The sequence below is a fragment of the Lipotes vexillifer genome, unplaced genomic scaffold (genome assembly GCF_000442215.2).
Source record: "Lipotes vexillifer unplaced genomic scaffold, Lipotes_vexillifer_v1.1 scaffold266, whole genome shotgun sequence".
NCBI classification, from domain to species: Eukaryota; Metazoa; Chordata; class Mammalia; order Artiodactyla; family Lipotidae; genus Lipotes; species Lipotes vexillifer.
The window spans coordinates 773,688-794,518 of NW_006776113.1; the positions used below are offsets into that span (position 1 = coordinate 773,688).

The following is a 20,831-nucleotide window of genomic DNA, read 5'->3' on the forward strand; positions in this document are numbered from 1 at the left end:
CCCCCTCTTTCCCTGTGTATCTTCTCTCCCCGCATCTCTGTCTCTGTCTCTATCTATCTATTTCAACTATTCGTTTTTGCTTCTCTGGAGAACCCTGACTGATCCAACGTTCCTCCTGTAAAATAGCTTACCTGGGGCTTCCCTGGTGGCTCAGTGGTTAAGAGCCACCAGTGCAGGTGACAAAGGTTCGAGCCCTAGTCCGGGAAGATCCCACATGCCGCGGAGCAACTAAGCCCGTGCGCCACAACTACAGAGCTCGCGCACCTAGAGCCTGTGCTCTGCAACAAAAGAAGACACCACAATGAGAAGCTCACACACCGCAATGAAGAGTAACCCCCCCCTCACTGCAACTAGAGAAAGCCCGTGTCCAGCAACAAAGACCCAGTGCGGCCAAAAATAAATAAATACATTAAAAAAAATAGCTTATCTGAGTAGAAAATTCTAGGTAGGAAGCTGTTTTCTTCTGTAATTTTCACAATATTACTTCATTAACTTCTGACCTCTGTTGTTGCCATTGAGAAGTCTATTGTCAAAGAATTGTTCCTTTATATGTTCTCAGTTTTTCTTCTCTTGTTGCTGCTGTAAGATTTTATCTTTGTCTCTCTTTATTCAGAAACATCACTGATGTATCTAATTATCAGCTTCTCATTTTCCTGTATATGAGAATCATTCCCCTCAGAAGTACCACCATCAGCCACACTGGTCTTGCAGTCCCCCTTGGGTGGTAAGCGCCACCCTCACTGTGCCTTCTCAAAGGTGATCTGAGGGTAGATTTCTAGGTTTTGAACATGAACAATTTACTGTTAGATAAATATTGCCAAAGTGCCTTTTGGACAGTATACATCCATACCACATCCTTTATTAACCCTGCATAATATCACTTAAAAGTTTTAGCAAACATTAGAGGTGAAAACAAGAAGTAATTATTTTTATTTTGCATTTGTTATTTTTAATGAGTTTGAGCATTATCATATTTATTCATACTTTATTCTTTCTTATCTGAGTTATCTGCCTTTATCCACTGCTACCCTAACTTTTGGCTTACCTGTATTTTTTCATCTTAGTTACAGAGCTCTTCAGTTATTATGTATACTAAATTGTTTATATATTTTCAAAATGTTGTTTTTTGATTTTATTTATAAACCATGGAGTAAACTAATGAATAAGTGAATGAATGTTAAGAAAGGCAAAAACCATTAAAGTACAATGTAGTAAATGTATGATAGGCACATGTACTCAGGCCATTGTGGGATCCTGGAAGAGTGGTCTCTGAAAGAGAGTGGAAGGTAAGAGAAGGTCATCTGCGCCAGGTGAAAGTTGAGCTGTGCTTTAAAACATGAGTAGAAATCATTGTCAGAGAAGATGAAGAAGTTATTCCAGGAAGGGGATGCAGCAATCCAAAGGGAAGAGCAAGATCTATTCTGGAAATTAGAAAGAGTTGACTGTGCCAAGAGCAAAATGTCCTGTACAGAGAGAATGGTGAGATGGGGCCACAGAGATGCAAAAGCGCTAATTGAGTGGCCTGGTTATTACGATAAAGCATTTGAACTTCCCCTGAAAACTGTGGGAAGCACTGATAGGCCGAGATTTGGATTTTAGGAAGACTATCCTAATACAAGTATGAAAAATGGTTTAGGAGTCAGTCTAAAGGCAGGAAGGTCAGCTTATGGTCTAGTTGAGGCAGGCATTAATCTTTTCATTGTCATAATCATCAAGAGTGGAAAATAAAGCTCTTAAAAAAGTCTCAATAATTAAAATTGAGTTAACTCTAGAAGACTTTGTACCCAGGGAGTGGGGGGTAAGTGGGGTAGAGAGACTTCTCATTTTCTTCTGCAGACAGACAATTTTGCATTATTTGAGTTTTATTTTTAAATCAAGCCAAGACTTTAATAAGAAAGAATTCTGAAGCTAATCAATAACAGAAGGGAAAGGCCTGACTTAGAAATTAGTGTGATGAGTATTGAGTGCTTTGGTGGACCAGCAAATCAGTGTGAACCCTAATTTTAACATGGTTGCTAAAAGTGGGTGTGATAATACTTGGTTACATTAGTGTTTTATAAGTATTCCAATAAAGAATGTTTATACTCTTCTTCGTTATAGTCAGATTGTTATCTGGAACCATGTGTTCCTGGATCAACTTAGAGAATGTTCAGGAGAAAGGAACTGCAAGAGAAATGACAGAAAATCATGTCAGATAAGAAAATGGGGATGCTGTGCCTGGAGCAGGTCTGATGAGATATTTGGCTTTGGTTATTGATGATGTGTTTGCCAAGGAGAAATAAGACAGATTCACTAAATTTCTAATGGAAATAGGAACAAGGAATTGGAGTTATAAGAGGGAAGATTTGATTAAAAAAAAGAAATAAATCAAATGGGTGTCACCTTTTTTATGCCTAGAAAACTGATAATTCTGATGTTTTTGCAAGCTTCTCATAAACTGGCAAAACTGCAGTAGTCCTTCATTTAACTAATACTTACGGCCAATTGTGTTGTGATAGATTCCATACAGTTCAGCCACATTTATTTGTTTGTAAACTCATTTAAAAGTTTGTCTGTTTTTCTTTTTTGTTAACTACAACTAACACTTTCATTTCTAAAGTTGGTTATCTATTTTCATGTTTTCACACTAACACACCAATGGGTGGTGTTAGCCATATTAAATGATTGGTTTTCTCAGCATTACTGGATCTCTCCCCAACTTATCCATTAAGACCTTCTCCCCTCACAAACACTCTGTGTATAAGCTTAACTTATCCCCATGGTTTTAACATTTTTGAAGTTTTCCTACCCACAGCCATTGATATTATACCCTCTCATCAATAACAAAAAAATGGAGTTCCTTGAAAAAAAGTGCTACACTCCATGGTCTTGTTCAGGGCAAATGGCAAATACTCCAGAAGATAAAACTTTAGTTTCATCTGTAGATTTAGGGCCCTGGTGCCTGGGTAGGTTGTGATCACACAACAACCCTGCATTAGCTTAGACTACATTGGATTATGGGGTATACTCTGCTAGTCCATCATCCTGGGCTGCTGATATGGTAGGAAGGCCTAACAAAGGCAACAGTTTTTGTTTTTCTGGTGAATTGATATACTTCCAAGATGTCTAATATTTAAGCTCTAAGAAATATTGCTTACTTGACAGAATTTGGACCATCATTTTGCAAATATGCTCAAGTTCTTTGATTGGAAAGTAGATGTATCAAGGTTCTCCAGAGAAATGGAACCAACAGGAGATATATAAATATAAAGACATATAAAGATAAATATAAAGAGATTTATTGTAAGGAATTAGTCCTGTGATTATGGAGATTAACAGGCCCCAAGATCTGCAGGTGAGTTGGTAAACTCAGGATCCAGAGAACCAATGGTGTAGCTCGAGGTTGAAGGCTGGCAGTCTCAGGACTCGGGAGGAGCCAAGATGTTTCAGTTCAATTCCAAAGGAAGGGAAAAAACCAATGTCCCAAGTCTAACAGAGTCCGGCAGGAGGACTCTCTGTTACTTGGAGGAGGACCAGCCCTTTTGTTCTAGTCAGGCCTTCAACTGATTGGATGAGGCCCACCCACAGCAGGGAGGCCAATATGCTTGACTCAGTCTATCCATTTGGGTTAATTTCACCCAAAAACACCCTCACAGAAATGTGCAGCATAATGTTTCACTGAATATTTGGGCACGCCATGGTCCAGTCAAATGGACACATAAAATTAACCATCACAGTAGCATTAACAGATCAGGTGTTACTATGGCTCATCAGTATTTATTGCATGTTATCTGGTTTTTAATTCTCTCCTTCCCCTACCCAGGGATTATTTACTTAACATCAACTCTTAGTCATTTGGAATCGACAACACTTTTGCTGATGGTCTGTGCTCGAGATGGTGGCGGGCTCACATCTGTCACTAATGCTGAAGTCACCATACACATTCTTCAGACAACTCTGGCACCCACTGAATTTGAAAGGCCTAAGTATACTTTCTCAGTTTATGAAAATGTGCCTGAAGACAGTCCTGTGGGGACAGTAAAAGCAAAAGAGTCCTTGAGTAAGTACTTACTTCTTATGCTGCATTGAAATCCATTACTGGAACATTTTCTATATTTTCTTAGGTTGTACAGTCTTGAATAAATCTTTCCTTTTCTCCATGCAAGAATTGAGACCATACAATCTATGGCTTGCTCTTTGTTCTTTCAACATTATTTTTATCCTACTTTGTTTTTCTAATCACAAAAGTAACAGGTACTTTTAACCCATTCTTCAAAGCGCACATGCACACACACACACACACTTCCAAAAATTTTTTAATGAAAATACATCCAACTATCTTTGTTGTTCTACAATGACAATTTTTCCCCACTTTGTATATTGGGGGCAGTTTTCCAAGTAACTGGACATCATTCCGTCTCGTTAAAATAAAAAGTTGCATAGTATTTATTTAAACATTTCCCTTTTGCTATCAATCTGAATGATTTACAGTCATTTTTGCGAGTCCAAATAATACTCAAGCAAATATCCTTATATGACTTGTACAGATTTCTCTGCAAGAAAAATTCTTAGAAGTGAATTACTTGTCCAGAGATCTTGTCATGCTCCGTAACCCTAACCCATCTTCTCTCCTTCCCTTAAATTTTAGGGAGGGTATTTGCCTTTTATCAGTAGATATCATAGAGAAACACCAGTGTAAACTTGACTTTGCTTCCTCAAATATATAAAACAGACTGTAAAACAGGCACCCACATTATTTTCTGAATACCTTTCCCTTTTACTTAATACAAGAAGAGGTAAGGAAGATGGTGAAACCCATGGCTTGCACCTTGTCCATTGGACATTACTTTTGTCCACTAATACATCTGAAACCATGTGTCCACTTATCAACAGGCTTTGGAGAGCTGAGGAAGATGTGAGACATTGCATCGTATTCTCTGTGGATGTGATATACATTAATGCTTTCAGTTCTGTTTCCAGTAGGTACATTCTTTTGGCATAAAGTGATTGCTTTCTCTTTTCATTTTGTTCTTTCTTTTTTTTGTTGTTTCCCTTTCAGATTCCTCAGAACCAATTCTTTATAGGATCTCCTCTGGTGATCTGGACGGAAAGTTCTTTATTCACCCATGGCTGGGCACCATTCGAACCCAGAAACCTCTGGATCACGAAACGCAGCCTGTGGTTGTGCTCACCATCCAGGCACAGCTCGGCAGCTCCGCCGCCTGCAGCAGCACAGAGGTCAACATAACTGTCATCGATGTCAATGACAACCGCCCAGTGTTTCACAAAGCCTCCGATGGGGTTATGATATCCCAGAGCACAATGACTGGCACAGCCTTGTACCATGCCCGTGCAACAGACAAAGACAGCGGGCCCAACGGGGTCATCCGCTATGCCATTGCCAGTCAGAGCCCGAGCATCTTTTCCGTTGACTCAGGGCTTGGTGTGGTGTACCTCAACGAGAGCCTGGCAGGCGCTGGGCCCCAGGAGTGCACTCTGACCCTCATGGCCCAGGATCTCGGCGTTCCTCCTCAGGCATCACTGTTAGTGCTGACGGTCATTATTGAAAAACAAGAACAAAACCCGTCTTTAACTTTTGAGCATTTGGTCTATAAAGCGGAAGTTAGTGAGTCCGTCTCACTGATGACCCCACTCCTGAAAGTCCAGGCCTGCCAGCTTGGCCCACAGCACACACCCCCGCAGCTCCTGTACTCACTGGAGTCTGGCCCAGACTTGGCTGCGTTTGGCATCCATCCTTACACGGGTTGGATTTATTTGCGGCGACAGCTCGACTATGAATCCACACAAACATATAATTTTAGAGTGTTTGCCTGGATCCCGGAGGACAGAATGTCACAGAATGTGAGCACTTCAGTAATTGTTCATGTCCTGGATGAGAATGACAATTCCCCTACCTTCTTGCATGATGTCTTGTTTCTGAAAGTCAAGGAGAGTCCTGTTCCCCAAGGGGTAATAGGCAAAATTACAGCAATTGACAGAGACTCGGGAAAGAATGGACAGCTGTCATATTTCCTTTTGTCTGATGGAAAATTCTTCAAGATGAATCCTAATACAGGTAGCATTTTGTAGCTTGCACTTATTCCTTTAAAATTGGAATTGACAAAACTCAAATCTTTTAGCAAACATATAGTTAAAATTACAGTTTTTAGTAAATATCTTACTTGATTATAGTATTGTGATTTTTAAAGTGAAGTCAAAATTGAACAGAATTTTCCCTTAAATGATTCATATTTCTCTTGCCTCACACCCACATACTGTCTGTATATGGTTCTTATTTTGAATTAGAGGTACACTCAGAACTGGACTAGATAAATTCTTGTGTAAAGTCTAATTCCACCCCCCCTGCCCGCCCAACCACTCTTTTTCATTTGTAGATGTCTTTAAATTTTTTCAAATAATATTTTATAAAGTATAAATGTCATCAGTGAAAAACTAGAGAATAATCCACTTTTTAAGAGTTTAAGTTAAGATTTCAAAGTCACTCTTTTGATATATTTCTCCATTCTCATTTTGATGAGGGAAACATAGGGAAAGGGCAAATATTTACACTGAGGTTTTTTTCATGTCTTAATTAGTTAAGTTAAATATACAAATGTTATTATATTGTATACATTTACAAAGTCTTTAATTCCTGCAAATACCTACAAATGAACTATGTTTATACTGCAACCATGTAGTTGGAGAAACTGAAACTCGAGTAGCTCAAGTAACATGCCCAAGGTCACGGAGCTAGAAAGAAGTGAGAAGGTCACCGCTTTGTACAGTTCCAGGAGGCACCATTCATGTTGTGGCCTTTGTACGTGGTGCCCCTTGCTCTATAGTGGGACAGAATTTGAATTCAATTCTGATTACCTTCAAAGTACCTATCGTGTGGATTAGGAAAAGGTGCCCCTTCCTCCAGCAGATGGAGCTTTACACCAGGGCAGAAGGCCTGCCGAGATTGCAAGCTGGATCTCAGCTCCCATTCAGTCCTGAGCTGGGCCCCGCAGCAAGGCACAAACTGCACCGGCTGCACAGGATGGTCCAGCTTGCTCTTTACTTCCACGTGTTAGATAGTTCTCTAGGTTTTCTACTGCACTCGGTAATTTATTTTTTTCGAAAGAAGTTGAAATATACATTTGGTTCCCCCATGATCTTCTCTCTCCCACAGTTAGTCCAGATTCAGAAGACCAGGTGTCCATTCCTAGAATTGCTGTACGGCTAGAAGCAAGAAGCTTCACCTTGGGACTCAGTTTCCTTACCTTGAAAAAAGGAGACAATTGCCGCCATACTCCGTGTCCCGCTCTGGGTGTGTGTGTGTGGGGCGGTGAAGAGTTAAAGTGTTATGAAGGGGCTTGGAAGGCTACATACTCATAAGCTGTTCCTGTTCACTGGGGCTGGGGACAGTGGGGCAGCGCAGGGGTTGACGACATCCTCCAGTGCATGGCATGCATGCGCAGCACACAGGCACGCCCTCCACATTCGGGGCTCTGAGCAGCCTCAGGTAGTGACCCGAAACCTCACTCCCACGGAACCCTATGTGGAACCCCCACGCCCAGCCCTGGCTGAGCCTCCTAGTCTTTCCTAACAGCTGCTACATGTCAGAGTTGGCACAGCAAATAAAAATCTGTTTGCCATTCAGGATTTAGGGTTTTCCTAGAAGAATTGCATTTTGGAACTTTAAAGATGCAGTTGTTGTCTTTGTCTTTTTTGTTAGAATCACACTTATAGTAAACACTTTATAAATATAGTTGATATAGTAATTAGATATGGTAAACACTGCATTATACCTTCACCAATTCAGCAACTTATCCAAATATGAATTTTTTGTTGTTGTTCCTGATTTCACTTTTTGTTTTGTTCTACACACTGTCATTTGTTCTACACATTTCATTTGGAGGAAGAGGGCAAAAAGATCTTGGTAACGGCAATGTTAGGTAGTAGTTGCTTCTTGATTACTTTCTCACAAATAGATATTATGAAAATATTAATGAAAAATAGTGAGGATATTAATGCCTGTTGGAAATCTGCAGCGGGAGACGGGCTACCAGAGATGGCCCTTGGTGGTAGATAGAGGCAGTTACGATTTTATGCCTGAGTCTGGGGCTGAAACATGAGGCTAGTCGCCTAGAAGACAGTTTCAAGCAAGAATATGTAAAATATGGCTTGTAAAGCATGAAGAGTTATTTGGGAAGTCACTGTCCTCACTACACATATACTTTGTGAGATAAAAATAGATAACTCTATATGTAAAAGACAAACCATCACCTAGGTATGTATTTGATTTTCATGAAGGTACTTTGCCATTATTTTAAGTAATGATAACAACTCCCACATTCGTAATAATTTAGAGCTTACAGAGTCCTTTTAAATTTATGATTGCATTAGTGTTTGATAGCCCTAGGAGGTAGGGTCAGAGAGGTCCTTCTGTGCCTGAGGTGAAGAAACTGGCGCCCAAACCAGACCTTGTGATGTCAGAGCTGAGGTGCTTTCTGTATATTCAGTATGAAGGGAGACATGCTGTAACTTTAAATCTTCTAAATTATTATTAAATTACCACAGGGTAATTTTATCATTTGTTGTTATGAATTCATTCTTTAGTTCGAATGGTTGATGGTAGATAATTTGAAATACAAAGAATGACAAATTGAAGGTGGCAGAAGAAACTTCAGAAAATTCTTTCAACAGCAGAGCTAGATTTCTAAAGCATGTGGTCTTGGAAGTTGTGCTTTTAGAGCTTTATATCTGATTTTCCTTTCTGCGACTTGGTCTGAGATTTAATTGGTGGTTCATAAAGCCACACAATTCTAGTACAAGCGTCAGCCTCTTTCATCCTGCTCTGTGTTCCTCAGGCGAACTTATCAGTTGGGTGGCCTTGGATCATGAGCAACGGGTGCACCATCAGGTGACTGTCTTGGTGACCGACCACGGCTCCCTTCCTCGAAACGCCACCATGCTGGTGTATGTCTCAGTTACTGACATCAACGATAACAGGCCGTATTTCCCACAGTGCCTCCCTGGGAAGGAATTACACATCAAGGTATGTGGAGCCAAGTAGCTGTGCAACGTTTGTAGTGTTCTTAGTCACTTGTTTGGAGCACCATCTTGTGGTAAAAAGCATGAATTTATCCAGTCAGTCTTGTGTGGAAATGCATACATTTCTAGAGTTAGAATTGTCCACATGTCAAAAAAAAAAAAAAAACACACAATTAAAACAAGAAAGGAAAATGCTTATATGTGCTATTTGGGATCACACATTCAGTGGTTTTATGATAATGTAGTTCTGTCTGTTGTATGCAAACGTCATGGTACTTCGTTATCAGTATTGCTCAGACATGGCTTGTTTTTTTTCAGTAATTTCCTTGCCTTTCTTTGTCTACAGCTCCTTGTGGACAATTGAAACACATCTCTAAGATGGTTAGTTGAAGATAGAACAATCTGTAGCTCTAAAGTGGACGGATGTGCAGCCAGAGATTGTAGCAATTGATCTTTGCAGGCACATGCGGAAACTTCTCATTATATTTATGTGATCTTATCTTTTTCATTTCCATGTTTTTGTATGTTTTATAATGTACATAATAAGTTAGCATATTATTTCATGTACATAATTAATAAGTGTATCATGGGGGAACTCATACCTTTTTTTAAATGAAAGGGTTATATGAATAAAACGTTCGGAAGCTATTGCTCTGAAACAGTTGGACGTTCAAATTGAGATCAGGTATGCATATTGAAAACCTCGAAATAGGTATTGAGGAAGTTAATAACTTTAAACTCATCTTCCAAAATCATATTTAAAGAAAATTCTACCAATGCAGAACATTATGATACTATCCTTATGATTTTTATTAATATATCATTTTATGTATCATGGCTTAATTAGGGAGTAAGACCCTAAACTTGGAGTTCAATTCCACATATACATTTCAGTATTTCAGGAAAGTTTCTGTTAATTAATAAGGTATGCTTCCTGAAATAATGGCTTATATTTATCTTTAGCGTATTTTGGATCTTTTAAAAGAAAGTGATGAATAAGAAAATGCCAGAATTCTTAAAAAGCATTAAAAATCTAAGATTTTTTTAGTCAATTTTATTTCCTTTTTTTCTCAAAATTAGATTAAATGCTGCAGATAATTTGTTCAAATTGAGCAAAACATCTAAATTTGTAATGTGGATTTTTTTCATGGTTTTACACCCATATAACTTTTATATGGTAGATATTTGCATTTTGTGTGGATTTAAAAGTAGTTTAAAAAAATAATGCTTAGTAGTAATGTGTTCTGTAACTTAAAGTTTCATTGATATTTCTTTTTTAAATTTCACTGACTAATTTGTAAGTAATTTGTCTTAATGACAGGTTCTGGAAGGTCAACCAGTAAATATGTTGGTTACAACTGTGTTTGCAAAGGATCTTGATGAAGGAAACAATGCAGAAGTTACATATTCAGTATCTTCAGGTAAACGTTACTATATGTAAAGGATTAAGAGCTTTTAGAATTTCCTCTTTTGTCTACCAACCATCTGCCTCCTGGGAAAATAGTTAACACTGAAAATAACACCATATTGCAAACAAAATACATTTGTTATTTTCTAGAATCACCTTTAAAAAAAAATTTTTAAGTTTAATGGGGGCTTCGGTCAGATCCCAGGGAGAGGACTGGGGTTGGCTGCGTGAACACAGCCTGAAGGGGGATAGTGCGCCACAGCTAGCCGGGAGGGAGTCCGGGAAAAAGTCTGGAGCTGCCGAAGAGGCAAGAGACTTTCTTACCTCTGTGTTTCCTGGTGCGTGAGGAGAGGGGATTAAGAGCGCCGCTTAAAGGAGCTCCAGAGACGGGTGCGAGCTGCGGCTATCAGCGTGGCCCCCAGAGATGGACGTGAGACGCTAAGGCTGCTGCCGCCGCCACCAAGAAACCTGTGTGCAAGCACAGGTCACTAGCCTGCTGGGAGCCTCTGCAGCCCGCCAATGCAGGGTCCCATGATCCAGAGAAAACTTCCCTGGGAGAACACACGGTGTGCCTCAGGCTGGTGCAACGTCATGCTGGCCTCTGCTGCCGCAGGCTCACCCAGCATCCGCACCCCTCCCTCCCCACCCTGTCCTGAGTGAGCCAGAGCCCCCGAATCAGCGGCTCCTTTAACCCTGTCCTGTCTGAGCGAAAAACAGACGCTCTCAGGCGACCTACACGCAGAGGCGGGTCCAAATCCAAAGCTGAACCCCAGGAGCTGTGCGAACAAAGAAGAGAAAGGGAAATCTCTCCCAGCAGCCTCAGGAGCAGCAGATTAAATCTCCACAATCAACTTGATGTACCCTGCATCTGTGGAATACCTGAGTAGACAAGGAATCATCCCAAATTCAGGAGTGGACTTCGGGAGCAACAATATATATATATTTTTCCCTTTTTCTCTTTTTGTGAGTGTGTATGTGTATGCTTCTGTGTGACTTTGTCTGTATAGCTTTGCTTTTACCATTTGTCCTAGGGCTCTGTCTGTCCTTTTTTTTTTAATTAAAAAAATTTTTTTCTTCATAATTATTTTTTATTTTAATAACATTATTTTATTTTATTTTACTTTAATTTATTTTCTTTTATTTTATCTACTTCTTTCTTTCTTTTTGTTCTCTGTGGTATTCTCAGCCCTGTGGAGGGCAGCATCTTGGTGCTCCAGCCAGGCATCAGGGCTGTGCCACTGAAGTGGGAGAGCCAAGTTCAGGAGACTGGTCCACAGAGACCTCCCAGCTCCAAGTAATATCAAATGGCAAAAATCTCCCATAGATCTCCATCTCAACATCAAGACCCAGTTCCACTCAACGACCAGCAAGCTAGAGTACAGGACACCCTATGCCAAACAACTAGCAAGACAGGAACACAGCCTCATCCAATACCACAGAGGCTGCCTAAAATCATAATAGGCCACAGATACCCCAAAACACACCACTAGACGTGGACCTGCCCACCAGAAAGACAAGATCCAGCCTCACCCACCAGAACACAGGCACCAGTCCCCTCCAACAGAAAGCCTACACAACCCACTGAACCAACCCTAGCCACTGGGAACAGACACCAAAAACAACTGAAACTACGAACATGCAGCCTGCGAAAAGGAGAACACAAACACAGTAAGTTAAGCAAAATGAGAAGAGAGAGAAGCACACAGCAGATGAAGGAACAAGGCATAAACCCACCAGACTTAACAAATGAAGAGGAAATAGGCAGTCTACCAGAAAAAGAATTCAGAATAATAGTAAAAATCATCCAAAATCTTGAAAATAGAATGGAGAAAATACAAGAAACGTTTAACAAGGACCTAGAAGAACTAAAGAGCAAACAAACAGTGATGAACAACACAATAAATGAAATTAAAAATTCTCTAGAAGGGATCAATAGCAGAATAACTGAGGCAGAAGAACAGATAAGTGACCTGGAAGATAAAATATTCTCCTCTACAGAAGAGAAGAATAAAGAAAAAAGAATGAAAAGAATTGAGGACAGTCTCAGAGACCTCTGGGACAACATTAAACACACCAACATTCAAATTATAGGGGTCCCAAAAGAAGAAGAGAAAAAGAAAGGGACTGAGAAAATATTTGAAGAGACTATAATGGAAAACTTCCCTAATATGGGAAAGGAAATAGTTAATCAAGTCCAGGAAGCAGAGAGAGTCCCATACAGGATAACTCCAAGGAGAAATACACCAAGACACATATTAATCAAACTATCAAAAATTAAATACAAAGAACAAATATTAAAAGCAGCAAGGGTAAAACAACAAATAACACATAAGGTGATCCCCATACGGTTAGCAGCTGATCTTTCAGCAGAAACTCTGTAGGCCGGAAGGGAGTGGCAAGACATATTTAAAGTGATGAAATAGAAAAACCTACAACCAAGATTACTCTACCCAGCAAGGATCTCATTCAGATTTGATGGAGAAATTAAAAGCTTTACAGACAAGCAAAAGCTAAAAGAGTTCAGCACCACCAAACCAGCTTTACAACAAATACTAAAGGAACTTCTCTAGGCAGGAAACACAAGAGAAGGAAAAGACCTACAATAACAAACCCAAAACAATTAAGAAAATGGTCATAGGAAAATACACATCGATAATTACCTTAAATGTAAATGGATTAAATGCTCCAGCCAAAAGAGGTAGACTGGCTGAAAGGATACAAAAACAAGACCTGTATATATGCTGTCTACAAGAGACCCACTTCAGACCTAGGGACACATACAGACTGAAAGTGAGGGGATGGAAAAAGACATTCCATGCAAATGGAAATCAAAAGAAAACTGGAGTAGCAATTCTCATATCACACAAAATAGACATTAAAACAATGACTATTACAAGAGAAAAAGAAGGACACTACATAATGATCAAGGGATCAAACCAAGAAGAAGATATAACAATTGTAAATTTTTATACACCCAATACAGGAGCACCTCAATACATAAGGCAAATACTAACAGCCATAAAAGGGGAAATCGACAGTAACACATTCATAGTAGGGGACTATAACACCCCATTTTCACCAATAGACAGATCATCCAAAATGAAAATAAATAAGGAAACACAAGCTTTAAATGATACGTTAAACAAGATGGACTTAATTGATATTTATAGGACATTCCATCCAAAAACAACAGAATACACATTTTTCTCAAGTACTCATGGAACATTCTCCATGATAGATCATATCTTGGGTCACAAATCAAGCCTTGGTAAATTTAAGAAAATTGAAATTGTATCAAGTATCTTTTCCGACCGCAACACTATGAGACTAGATATCAATTACAGGAAAAGATCTGTAAAAAATACAAAAACATGGAGGTTAAACAATACACTACTTAATAACGAAGTGATCACTGAAGAAATCAAAGAGGAAATCAAAAAATACCTAGAAACAAATGACAATGAAACACAATGACCCAAAACCTATGGAATGCAGCAAAAACAGTTGTAAAATGGAAGTTTATAGCAATACAATCCTACCTTAAGAAACAAGAAATATCTCAGATAAACAACCTATCCTTACACCTAAAGTAATTAGAGAAAGAAGAACAAAAAAACCCCAAAGTTAGCAGAAGGAAAGAAATCATAAAGATCAGATCAGAAATAAACGAGAAAGAAATGAAGGAAACAATAGCAAAGATCAATTAAACTAAAAGCTGGTTCTTTGAGAAGATAAACAAAATTGATAAACCATTAGCCAGACTTATCAAGAAAAAAGGGAGAAGACTCAAATCTATAGAATTAGAAATGAAAAAGGAGAAGTAACAACTGACACTGCAGAAATACAAAGCATCATGAGAGATTACTACAAGCAACTATATGCCAATAAAATAGACAACCTGGAAGAAATGGACAAATTCTTAGAAATGCACAACCTTCCAAGACTGAACCAGGAAGAAATAGAAAATATGAACAGACCAATCCCAAGCAGTGAAATTGAACCTGTGATTAAAAATCTTCCAACAAACAAACGCCCAGGACCAGATGGCTTCACAGGTGAATTCTATCAAACATTTAGAGAAGAGCTAACACCTATTCTTCTCAAACTCTTCCAAAATATAGCAGAGGGAGGAACACTTCCAAACGCATTCTACTAGGCCACCATCACCCTGATACTAAAAGCAGACAAAGATGTCACAAAGAAAGAAAACTACAGGCCAATATCACTGATGAACATAGATGCAAAAATCCTGAACAAAATACTAGCAAACAGAATCCAACAGCACATTAAAAGGATCATACACTATGATCAGGTGGGGTTTATCCCAGGAATGCAAGGATTCTTCAATATACGTAATCAATGTGATATACCATATTAACATATTTTAGGAGAAAAACCATATGATCATCTCAATAGACGCAGAGAAAGCTTTTGACAAAATTCAACACCCAGTTATGATAAAAACCCTCTAGAAAGTAGGCATAGAGGGAACTTACCTCAACATAATAAAGGCCACATATGACAAACCCACAGCCAACATTGTCCTCAATGGTGAAAAACTGAAACCATTTCCACTAAGATCAGGAAAAAGACAAGGTTGCCTGCTCTCACCACTATTATTCAACATAGTTTTGGAAGTTTTAGCCACTGCAATCAGAGAAGAAAAAGAAATAAAAGGAATGTAAATTGGAAAAGAAGAAATAAAGCTGTCACTGTTTGCAGATGACGTGACAGTATACATAGAGAATCCTAAAGATGCTACTAGAAAACTACTAGAGCTAATCAATGAATTTGGTAAAGTAGCAGGATACAAAATTAATACACAGAAATCTCTTGCACTCCTATACAATAACAGTGAAAGATTAGAAAGAGAAATTAAGGAAAAAATCCCATTTACCATCACGACAAAAAGAATAAAATACCTAGGAATAAACGTAATTTAAGGAGACAAGACACCTGTATGGAGAAAATTGTAAGACACTGATGAAAGAAGTTAAAGATGATACAAATAGATGGAGAGATACAAATAGATGGATTGGAAGAATTAACATTGTTAAAATGACTATACTACCCAAAGCTATCTACAGATTCAATGCAATCCCTATCAAACTACCACTGGCATTTTTCACAGAACCAGAACAAAAAATTTCACAATTTGTATGGAAACACAAAAGACCCCGAATAGCCAAGGCAATATTGAGGAAGAAAAACAGAGCTGGAGAAATCAGGCTCCTGCACTTCAGAGTATAGTACAAAGCTACAGTAATCAAGACAGTATGGTACTGGCACAAAAACAGAAAGATAGATCAGTGGAACAGGATAGAAAGCCCAGAGATAAACCCATGCACATATGGTCACCTTATCTTTGATAAAGGAGGCAAGAATATACAGTGGAGAAAACACAGCCTCTTCAATAAGTGGTGCTGGGAAATCTGGACAGCTACATATAAAAGAATGAAATTGAACACTCCCTGACACCATACACAAAAGTAAACTCAAAATGCACTAAAGACCTAAGTGTAAGGCCAGACACCATCAAACTCTTAGAGGAAAACATAGGAAGAACACTCTATGACATAAATCACAGGAAGATCCTTTTTGACCCACCTCCTAGAGAAATGGAAGTAAAAACAAAAATAAACAAATGGGACCTAATGAAACTTCAAAGCTTTTTCACAGCAAAGGGAACCATAAACAAGACCAAAAAGTAACCCTCAGAATGGGATAAAATATTTTCAAATGAAGCAACTGACAAAGGATTAATCTCCAAAATTTATAAACAGCTCATGCAGCTCAATAACAAAAAAATAAACAACCCAATCCAAAAATGGGCAGAAGACCTAAATAGACATTTCTCCAAAGAAGATATACAGACTGCCAACAAATACATGAAAGAATGCTCAGCATCATTAATCATTAGAGAAATGCAAATCAAAACTACAATGAGATATCATCTCACACCAGTCAGAATGGCCATCATCAAAAAATCTAGAAACAATAAATGTTGGAGAGGATGTGGAGAAAAGGGAACACTCTTGCACTGCTGGTGGGAATGTGAATTGGTACAGCCACTATGGAGGACAGTATGGAGGTTCCTTAAAAAACTACAAATAGAACTACCACACGACCCAGCAATCCCACTACTGGGCATATACCCTGAGAAAACCATAATTCAAAAAGAGTCATGTACCAAAATGTTCTTTGCAGCTCTATTTACAATAACCCGGAGATGGAAACAACCTAAGTGTACATCATAGAATGAATGGATAAAGAAGATGTGGCACATATATACAATGGAATATTACTCAGCCTTAAAATGGAACGAAACTGAGTTATTTGTAGTGAGGTGGATGGACCTAGAGTCTGTCATACAGAGTGAAGTAAGTCAGAAAGAGAAAGACAAATACCGTATGCTAACACATAACTATGGAATCTAAAAAAAAAAAGAAAAAAAATTGGTCAGAAGAACCTAGGGGTAGGATGTGAATAAAGATGCAGACGTAGTAGAGAATGGACTTGAGGATATGGGGAGGGGGAGGGTAAGCTCTGACAAAGTGAGAGAGTGGCACGGACATATATACTCTACCAAACGTAAAATAGATAGCTAGTGGGAAGCAGCAGCATAGCACAGGGAGATCAGCTCGGTGCTTTGTGACCACCTAGAGGGGTGGGATAGGGAGGTTGGGAGGCAGTGAGATGCAAGAGGGAAGAGATAAGGGAACATATGTATATGTATAACTGATTCACTTTGTTATAAAGCAGAAACTAGCACACCATTGTAAAGCAATTATACTCCAATAAAGATGTTAAAAAAATAAAATAAAATAAAAGTTTAATGTAAAATCATATTATTTTTTCTATGTCCTAATTTGAAATCAACCAGCCATCCACTTTAAATGAAAAATTTTCAGTAATCTGAAATGCAAATCAACTTTTACTGACAGGAAAATACTAGTTAATGGACAAAAATTGGTATTGAGTATAAAGACATATGATTATGAACACCAAACATCTGTGAATCTCTATGAAAATTAAATATTCTTAAGGTCAGAGTAAATCATATTTATAAAATGCAGAGTGAAGTAAGTCAGAAAGAGAAAAACAAATATTGTATGTTAACGCATATATGCGGAATCTAGAAAAATGGTACAGATGTACCTGTTTGCAAGGCAGAAATAGAGACACTGACATAGAGAACAAACGTATGAACACCAAGGGGGGAAAGGGGAGCTGGGATGAATTGGGAGATTGGGATTGACATATATACACTAACTAATATGTATAAAATAGATAACTAATGAGAACCTGTTGTATAGCATGGAATACCTGCTGTATAGCAGGGAACTCTACTTCACTGTACAGTAGAAACTAACATAACATTGTAAAACAACTATACCCCAATTTTAAAAAATAGGATTAATAAAAAAATGCCACATACGTACACACATGTATGTGTATGTGGGAATTTTATTGAGATAGGCTTATGTTTATGTTTTTCCTTGAGAATGCACAGGCTTCAGATTGGTTCCAGTGATTAACTTTGGTTGGCATTGTGTTTTTATACCATTTTGAAAGAAATTTGTTGCTTTGTCGTGTTTGACACAAACATAGGGAAGCAAGGGACAACATTGCCGTTACCTGCAGATAATTTAATTGTCTTCATGGAAAACCCCAAATATGCTACAGGCAAATCACTAGAATCAATAACACAAAAAATTTCTGGGAACAATGTCAACATACAAAAATCACTAGCATTTTGAGAACTAAGCAGGATTTCAAAAGTTTCATTCACTGTAATGAAGAAAATCATTGGATGTGGGTTCCAGTTTACTGTGAAGATCATGAAGTTTAGGCTTCAAGGCTCTTCGCTAGCACGGGCTCCTCTGGGGTGGGAATATTGTCCTATTTTCTTTAAAGAAGGACCATCAAATTATGTGTTTTCCCCCTCTCCCAAATCAGAATCACCTTGACTAGAAGCATAAGGAGGAAAATTTCAATAAAAGATACTTAAGACCTTTATGTAGAAAATTACAAAATAGATGAAAGACCTAAAGTAGAAAGAAATGAAAAGGCAAATCATGTTCATGCTTGGGAAGATGACATAGTGGGTTGTTCAGTAACAATGAGTCTGCTGAATACACACATACACACACACAGGTTAATAGATTAAACTATAATCCTGCTATGATACCGTTATTTGGAAAGGAAAAAAAACATGCTATATATTACTCATGAATATATGGACTAGAAAGATACACCCCCACTTTAGAACAGAGGCTGTCTACGGGGAAGAAAAAAGGGAATGAGACTTGGAGGTACACACAGGTCCTCTGCTCTACTTATATTCTGTTATTTCTTTAAAAAATTTGAAGAAATATTGCAGCTTTACCAACCTGGAAATGTTTATATGGATGGTCATATATTTCTGAATGTTTGAAATGTTGAGTTTTTAAAAAATTAGCTTCTGAAATGATACTTGGGGCATCACAATATAAAAATGTGGTGATATCTGTTATGTTACTCATACCTTTGCTTTAACTTTATCCAATTACAAAATAGAGGCAACTACAAAATATAAGATAAAATAACAAGATAAAAATCAATATGAGAACAAAGATATATATATCACATTCATGAAAGTTTTCATTCTCCTATGTAAATGGATCAAAGCATAGAAATCACAACCAGTAGATATTACATAATTTCCTGCTCTTATACTCTGACTTTTTTAAGAGCAGGAGTTCTTTTTTATTTGCTATTATTTTCCCTATAACTGGTAAAGTGTCTGTTACATGATAGTGACTCACTGACAGTTGAATAAAAGAATGAAAGAGAGCCACTAGCCGAGACATCGTCTGAAGTTCTTTGGGTTGTTTAAAGTATTTAGATTTTATCAAAGAACACAAATCTGTTATTTAACAAACCAAAAAAAAAAAAAAAAACCCTGCCGTGATCGATTTGAATTAGAAGTATCAATACAAACTTATGACATATTTTGGTGTGTGCATATGTGTATTCCGTGACCACTGAAAAAGGCCTAGAAACAATGACTGACCCAGAAGCAATGAGCAGGATACAACCTCCCAATACTGTGTTCCATGGAATGAACCAGGAGTCCTTGGAGAAATGACTGACTCCAGGTCTTGAACAGGAAATCTTCAAGATGAGTCTGCAACATTTTGTCACCCCAGATACAAGGAGGCTGTTAAAGATGACTAGGATCATATCAAAGATTCAGGAACCTCCTTTAAGAGGATCCTAATGTTCAAAGATGGAACAATTTGAACATCAATAGGGATAATATTGGGAATAGATTGAAACTCTTATAATATGTTTAAATTTATGCTTAATGATTCTTAAAACAGAAACTAAACAAACTTTTAATTATCATAGTTGAAGCACTGAAGGATGTTAGTAAACCAGTCCATTATTTTGAAGACTGTTAAATAAGTTTACCATCAAACATTTATCCTGCTTTTTCATATAATGAACTGTCCCACTGGGTCACCAATAAGTACATAAGAAGAAGTTGCTCTTTAGTAATATATTCCAGCTAATAAATGAAGAAGAGATCATAGACTCAATGTTATACTTTGCAACATTTATTGAATCATTAGTGGTTTCAGGCTGTCCACCAAAGGGGGCCCACATCAAAAAAAGAGACAATCAGACATGTGCTTCTGAAGGAAAACACAAAACAGCATTTATGAAGTAGTCTTCCCCCCAAACAACCTGAATCTGATTAATTCTATAGATCTACCTCCCAATTTAAGGAGAACATAGAGGACAGAAAAACATATTAAGCTACACACTGGAGATAAGCAACAGGCAAATCTAGACCACAGGAAGCTTCAGGATACATGATCCAGTTCTTCAGCAAATGAGTTGCAAGAACAAAATAAAGAGATGGATGTCAGGAATGCATAGATTGAAGGGATATGCAAATACAGATTTTATGTTGAACCTAATTTGACTAAAAAAATAAGATATTTATGAGACAACCGGAAATTTAAAAGTTAACTAGATATTTGATAATACTTAGGAATTATTACTAATTTTTAAAAGTATAATATGGTTCTGTGATTGTATTAAATTTTTCCTTATCTTTTAGAGATGCATGTTGAAAAACATACAGAAGAAATGATATGATTTCTGAAATTTGCTTCAAAAGAAGATGGTGAAGGGAAATATGTGAATGGGGAATAAGATTAGCCATGAGTTGGGCTTCCCTGGTGGCAGAGTTGTTGAGAGTCTGCCTGCTGATGCAGGGGACATGGGTTCGTGCCCCGGTCCGGGAGGATCCCATATGCCGCGGAGCGGCTGGGCCTGTGAGCCACGGCCACTGAGCCTGTGCGTCCGGAGCCTGTGCTCCCCAATGGGAGAGGCCACAACAGTGAGAGGCCCGCGT

At 38.2% G+C, this 20,831-nt stretch overlaps 1 protein-coding gene across 1 annotated transcript in view; it reads left to right on the plus strand.

Moving 5' to 3' along the window:
- Window positions 1-20,831, plus strand: part of DCHS2 (dachsous cadherin-related 2) — a 304,834-nt gene that overhangs the window by 181,806 nt on the left and 102,197 nt on the right. The window contains exons 5-8 of the mRNA XM_007450282.1: window positions 3,803-4,039; window positions 5,039-6,055; window positions 8,832-9,019; window positions 10,337-10,436. Of these exons, the coding sequence (XP_007450344.1) occupies window positions 3,803-4,039; window positions 5,039-6,055; window positions 8,832-9,019; window positions 10,337-10,436 (1,542 nt within the window). The remainder of the gene's footprint in view (window positions 1-3,802; window positions 4,040-5,038; window positions 6,056-8,831; window positions 9,020-10,336; window positions 10,437-20,831) is intronic.